This window comes from Panthera onca, chromosome A1 (assembly GCF_046562875.1).
Source record: "Panthera onca isolate mPanOnc1 chromosome A1, mPanOnc1 haplotype 2, whole genome shotgun sequence".
Lineage (NCBI taxonomy): Eukaryota > Metazoa > Chordata > Mammalia > Carnivora > Felidae > Panthera > Panthera onca.
The window spans coordinates 152,896,852-152,904,075 of record NC_138339.1 but is presented as its reverse complement, the minus strand read 5'-3'; the positions used below and the strand labels follow the sequence as shown (position 1 = coordinate 152,904,075).

The window sequence follows — 7,224 nt, the reverse complement described above, 5'->3', positions numbered from 1 at the left end:
ATGACCTGAGATGAAATCAAGAGTCAGACACTCAACTGACTGAGTCATACAGGCACTCCAGGGATTTTCCTCTCATTAAAGAACCTACTGTTAATTTTTCAATAAATGTTGTTTTAAAACTTCTGTGCATTTTGTGTCTTTTCTTGTTCTTTCCACTTGTGTGCTTTTCAAGTTATGCTGTTCCAAATCATTATTCCCACAAATGAATTTTACAAATTTGTTAATTGAAATGGCAACTATTTGTCATCTTCTTAATTCTCTACTTGCATCATCGTATCGAATATCCTCCGGCATTTGGTTCACAGTTAGGAAGCCTACATTCTGTGGGGAAGCAGTCAAATGGCTAGTATTGGATATTTGATTCAATTTCCAACTGTGGGGTCTTAAATAAATATTTTGATTATATATTTATCTTAAATAAATATTTTGATTATATATTTATCTTAAATAAATATTTTGATATAAATATATGTCATAAAATAATAAATAAATCTGTTTACACCATACCAAATTCAGACTCTTCTACAAACCCATTAAAAACTGCAGAAGTTTCTAAAAGTGCCATATAGGTTTTAGTTCAAGTTATGAAGAATAAAATGTTTTTCTAGATACAAAGGGCTTCTTTTGAACTGAGATGGAAAAACCATTTCCATTTATTTTTGTTGGAATCATCATTGTGATAGAAAAGTTTGGTGGGAAGGCCTAAATTATGATATCCTCAAAGAAGTGACATATAAGATTGCAGGGTCTCAATGGCTGTGCCATATTCCCATCTAATGCATGCAAATATTTATAACATATAATATACTAATAATATGTAGCATAATAATACACTGCAAATACAAATTTCCACAAAGTGGACAAAGGAGAACCAAGATGATGGAGACAGGATTTCATAGAAAAACTACCACAACAATAAACTCTATTTTTGTAACACTACATTAACAAAGGATGCATGACTTCTTACAGTTCTCTTTGCTTTAATTGTAAAAATAGATAATCTTCTCAGTTCTAGTTCATTATACTACTCATTGATTCTTTCTTGTATTGAAAATTTTGTTGGATTTATATGTCTGTATATGTATACTTGTGAGATTAATAAACTACCCTTTATGATTTCCTTAAAAATTAAGTCATTACTTCATGTCCTTGATTCTAAGATAAACATTTTTTTTCATATTTTACTGCTTCCATAAAAGGGTCTCATTCAAAAATTTGTATATTCATTTGATGCAATGTTTATTTTTCAGAAAACAAATAACTAAATTTGTGATGCATTTGAAATGAATAGAAATGGATTGATATCAAAGTATGTTAAAAGAGAAGTTAAGGTATAGCTATTTTCTGCTCAGAGCTATGATTTGCACTGTAAAAATAAACCAAAGTTGACTTCTATATGGACCTTTCACATCACATAGGTATCATATAAACCAGTTGTTGTGTGTTAAATCAATTTGCATATTAGAAGGGAGATATATCATATATATATGTAAATATACGTCTATATATACATCTATATATAAATATACATCTATATATATACATCTATATATTATATACATCTATCTATATCTATATCTATCTATATCTATATCTATAAATGAGTCTCATTAGAAGAGATACTAAAGCTATTTCCATCAGCTATGTATAAGATTTAGAGATTGGGAAATGTGTAATTAAGTGCTTCATAATTCTCTATATCCAGACCTTATTTAAGCTAGACTTTGAAATTTGGGTATAATTTGGGCAAGTATGATGTTTTTTATCAGGAAGGTAATATAAAGCTTCAGCAATGCTATGATGAGCCTACAGAGCATGAAAGGTATTGCTACAGACAAGAAAGGTATTTTCCCCATGTCCCTATGTTGTGAGCCATATAACTGAAAACATGCTACCCATCTTCCCTCAATCTCAGTTTTCCCATCTGTTTATATTCCAATCACTTCACATTGCTAGACACCATTAGTAGAGACGGTGCACATAAAAGTGTCTGATATAGTGAAAGTGATCAACAAATATTAATTTTGATGATAAAAGTGTATGGGCTCACCTGGGTGGCTCAGTCAGTTAAATGTCAGACTCTCAATTTCAACTCAGGTCATTATCTCATGGTTCAATAATTGGAGCCCCAAATAGGGGTCTGCGTTCACATTGCAGTTTGCTTGAGATTCTCTCTCTCTCTCTCCCTCTTTCTGTGCCCCTCTCCTGCTCACACTCATCTCACCCTTTTTCTCTGTCTCTCAGAATGAGTAAATAAGCTTAAGAATTGAAAGAGCATGTGGAGTAAGACTGAAAAGAATAACAGTGACAAGATAGTTTTCTGCAGTAATAAGTGGAAAATAATTTTGAATATTTAGGATATTGGAAATGTTACATGATACTGAAATCTGGAAAGAGTGGATATGGGATTTATCACAATGTGAGAAACAATGCCGGATGCTATTTTCTTAAGTTCCAACATTAAAAAACAAAAATTAGACCAACATCTAGCATCAACACATTAGATAAAAATAAATTTTATAAACAGAAAAGCATCTGAATCAAAAAAAATAAAATTTTAATCAAAAGAAGCAAAGATTTAAGAGAGTCATTCTCTTAAATGTATGAGTAATTGTATAAAATCCTCATCAAACACATATTAGTCAAATAAATGAAGCTTGTGGGGTGTCTGGGTGGCTCAGTTGGTTAAGTATCCCACTTTTGATTTCAGCTCAGGTCATATCTTACAGTTTGTAGGATCAAGCCCCACATCAGGCTTTACACTGAAGGTGTAGATCCTGCTTGGGGTTCTCTTTCTTCTCTCTCTCTTCCCCTTACCCACTCTCTATTTCTCTCAAAAATAAATTTTAAAAAATCATTTAAAAAATAAAATAACTGGGGCGCCTGGGTGGCTCAGTCGGTTAAGCATCCGACTTCAGCTCAGATCACGATCTCATGGTCCGTGAGTTCGAGCCCCGCGTCGGGCTCTGTGCTGACAGTTCAGAGCCTGGAGCCTGCTTCAGATTCTGTGTCTCCCTCTCTCTCTGCCCCTCCCCTGTTCATGCTCTGTCTCTCTCTGTCCCAAAAATAAATAAACGTTAAAAAAAAATAAAATAACTGAAGCTTGTGACAAAATAAAGTATTTTTTAAAACTGCAACATTCCATTAAAATAATTTCACATTAAAATCAAATTTCCATCAGAAGATAAATAAATGCAAAATTTAGTTAAAATCATTTTAAATTAAAATCAAATTTCCATCATAAGATAAATGATAAAATGTCATGGAAGTTGATAATTTTGGAGGAATACAAATATATAAATCTCATGTATATGGAGCTCAGAACAGAAGTCCAAATCAGTGAAGATGTAAAAGGAAAACATTAAGACAGAATGTGAAGGAATATAAGAGAATATTTATTTCTATTAAAACTGACATCCTGAGGGGTGCCTGGGTGGCTCAGTTGGTTAAGCATCCAACTTCAGCCCAGATCATGTTCTCACAGTTTATGAGTTAGAGCCCCACGTTGGGGTCCATGCTGACAGCTCAAAGCCTGGAACCTGCTTCAGATTCTGAGTCTCCTCTCTGCCCTCCCCTGCTCACGCTCTGTCTCTCTGTCTGTCTGTCTCTCAAAAATAAATAAACATTAATTTTAAAAAACCTGACAACCTGAGGTCATTACTAACAAGGTTCCATAATATATTAATCTCTAATACAAATAATTCCAAACAGCTAGTTAATTGTGGAACAACAAAACTTCCTACTTCCTAACTTCAACTTTAGTCATCTTTCCATTATTCCACTCCTTTTAACTTTACTTAGGATTTTTCCTAGGGCTGATTCAATATCTTTGCTTCTCAGACAGTAAATAACAGGGTTCAAGGTTGGAGGTACCACAGAATAGAACACAGACACAAACAAGTCCAGAAGAGAAGGCTCATCAGAAACTGGTTTTAAATAAGCAATAGCACCTGTTAGAAGGAATGCACTCACCACAATGAGGTGAGGCAGGCAGGTGGAAAAGGCTCTGGACTGCTTCTGTCTGGTTGGGATCTTTAACACGGTGGTAAAAATATATACATAAGAGATCACAATGCAAACTAAACATGAAAATGCGTAACAGACCCCAATGGCCACACAGACATTAATAGTTGCATATTCCTTAGAACAACTGAGTTTTAGTAGAGCAGGGACATCACAGAAGAACTGATGGATCTTAGTTGACCCACAAAAGTTTAAAGAGAATGTCCCAGATGAGTACAAGATTCCCAAGACCCCTCCATTGAGCCAGGAAATAGTCATTAGCTGGACACAGACCCCTTTGCTCATAACACCCTCATAATGCAGAGGATGACAGATGGCAATATAGCGGTCATAGGACATTGCAGTGAGAATGCCAATCTCTGACCCAGACAGTAGTACCACACAGAAGAGCTGTAACACACATCCCAGAAAAGAGATGAAGTGACTGAAGGTGATGGAATTGAGGATGGATTTGGGTAGTGTGGCAGAAATGAGGCACAGATCTACGAAAGACAAATGCCTTAGGAAAAAGTACATTGGACTGTGGAGGCGTTGATCAAGAACTGTGAGGAGGATGACAATTAAATTCTCCATCATGGCCACTAGGTAGATCAGTGAGAAGACCACAGTATGTAGCCTCAATAGCATCTGGCTCTCAGTAAATCCCATGAGCGAGAATTCCATTAGTAGTGTTTGATTCATCATATTTTAAAATTATTTGCCACCTATTGAATAAAGAAAAGATACATTAGTGTAACAAAATATTATTTACTTCTTTATTTTTGAAGTATGTATACTTTAGCATCATGAGATAGATGCAAATTTTTAAATACCAAAATATTCATATTTATAGTTGACTTGGGAATGAAACAACTATTAGCGTCACAGTCCAATAGAACTGGACTCAGATTCATTGTGGAAGATGAATTCCATTTTGCTCCCTAAGTGAACATTTCAAATTATTTTTACTAATTGTATTTCCAGTGGGAATTGTAGAATTGGCTCCATAATTCCAATCGTAATAGAATGCATATTTGTTTGCATAAGTATTATCCTACCTGATGCAAATTTTGACGTGAGTTAGAAGTCACAGATAAATTTTGTTTGTTATGCAATCTGTTTAAATAATTGCCGGGGTCCAGCCCCAGCAGGTCCAGGGTTTCCCGAAGGATGAAAGGCGTCGGCAAGGGTACAAATGGACACAGACAACAGCAGTAAGTTAGACTGGCCGCTTTATTGCTATGAGTCTGGCAATATATATGTTAGCAATTTCCTTAACGCATGCGTCATCAATGTTTTTTTTTGGCATTACCTAACGCTTAGAATATTCCCTTGTGCATTCAACCATTAGGGAACATCTTGGTTATTTCCTTGAGATTTTTCCTCATGCTCTTTTGCTTTTAGATTTAATTTCTCCTTTTCTCATGTTACCTTGATTATAACAATGTCTACTTATAGCCTATAAAGCTCTATTTTGTTATTTCTATGAAGGGTTATCTAGTTCTTAGTTTACAGGGGCATGTTTTTCTGATTGTTCCCTTGAATCATTTACAATACAAAGAACAGAAGTACTCCTTTTGATCTGGGGTAGGGCACCATGGGAACCCTTGCTTTAAGATTTCCCAGGGAGACAATGTGTGTTTTGGAACCAAAGAACCATTTTGTACTTTGACCCACCAAGTCCAGTTATCATCTGGAATGCTTTCTGGGGGCCAGGTGGACACAGGAGTCAGAACCTGTATCCATAAGTACATTCCCTTATTACCAGAGTAGGAATTTTGAATCCATTTGCCTCCCTCATTGGCAGGGGGAATATATGGGGCTATCCTGCCTTTGGGCAGAGAGCGAGCAGGAGGGGGGTGGCACCTGCTGGATATAAGGCTTCATTATCCATCTTCAGACTCTCATGGTTTTTCCCAGAGGGAGTTTTTCCTGGGGGCCATCCCCAGGAAATATCCCCGAGTTTGTCCCCATGGGTTTATTTTGAATCATTGGTGCCAATTGGATCATGGGGATGGCCATGATGAGTAACAGGAGGGATACCAGTAGCTTCCCATTCAGAGGGTTGCTGTGCCTTGCCCTTCCGCCAACCACCTGGGCTGTGCCATCAGGAAGGCTGGATGGATCGGCTCCCAGAAAATAAGCATTAATATTATTTGATATTCTAATATATTATCCACTTCTCATTGAAGGACATTAAGATTTATCCCATATTTTTGTTAAAAAAATATATTTTGGTAAAAATGTCCTCAATAATATTTTCTATTATTTTTTCACAGATATTCACTAAAACAGAAAACAATTAGAAAACTACTGTGGTAATTTTGACCAATTGATTTACAAATGTATCATACCATTTTTTCATTAAAATAACAAGATTTAAGATGTAAGCCAGATATTTATCATGAAACACTAGTAAATACTTAATTATTAACAAGAACCAACAAATATTAAATATGTCAACTATATCTAATGAGAAAAACTGAGTGTCCTCCCATCTTAAAGTCACACCGGAGTTATAATCCATGATCACTCACAAACCCCATGGGGGAGATATATGGTCATATTTTTCTCCCTCAGATCATCTTAGTATTTAGAGACTCTGTTTGATTTTACTTTAGCATAACTTCAGTGAGAATTTATTTAGTTCTCCGTGCAGCCTCTTTCAACCTCTCCCAATATTTGTGGATTTCTCAGTGAACGCTCTAAGAAAAAAAAATAATTAAAAAAAAAAATTTTCCATAATCTTTATAAATGAACCACACTTTTGATACACAAAGCTCTAATTGAGTAATAACTATAGAAATTGTAAGGACATTTTCTCCATCCTTAGAATCTTTCTCATCACCCTTTCTCTGCTTTGAGTCAGACTTTTGAAAAGTTCCTGTCCCTGAGCCCATCTCTGTTGAATTAACATTCATTTTCCCAATCATCCAATTTACACACAATGACAAGGAGTTTCTCTCAAAAGCTAAAGGTTGTGGGGATTGATAATCATTATTCTAGTTAGATTCCTCTACTTATGGTTAGCCCCTCAATCATTTTAATTTCAGTGCCTTAATTATCTGAGTAATCCAAGGTCTACATAGTGTGCAACTGGAAAAAGAGCACATTCTCCATGTGACAGTGAGCCAAACTGAAGATTCCTTTGTTCCTACTTTGATGTTTCTTCTTTCCACCTGGAAAAGTAGGCTCAGACCTTCTATTGATTCTTTAAGTAGT

At 35.4% G+C, this 7,224-nt stretch overlaps 1 protein-coding gene across 1 annotated transcript; it reads right to left on the bottom strand.

Annotated features, from left to right (window-relative positions):
• Positions 1-3,762: 3,762 nt before the first annotated feature.
• OR14K1 (olfactory receptor family 14 subfamily K member 1) lies at positions 3,763-4,707 on the bottom strand. The gene has a single exon (XM_060634016.2). The coding sequence runs from the start codon at positions 4,705-4,707 to the stop codon at positions 3,763-3,765; it is 945 nt and encodes a 314-aa protein (XP_060489999.2).
• Positions 4,708-7,224: the final 2,517 nt, after the last annotated feature.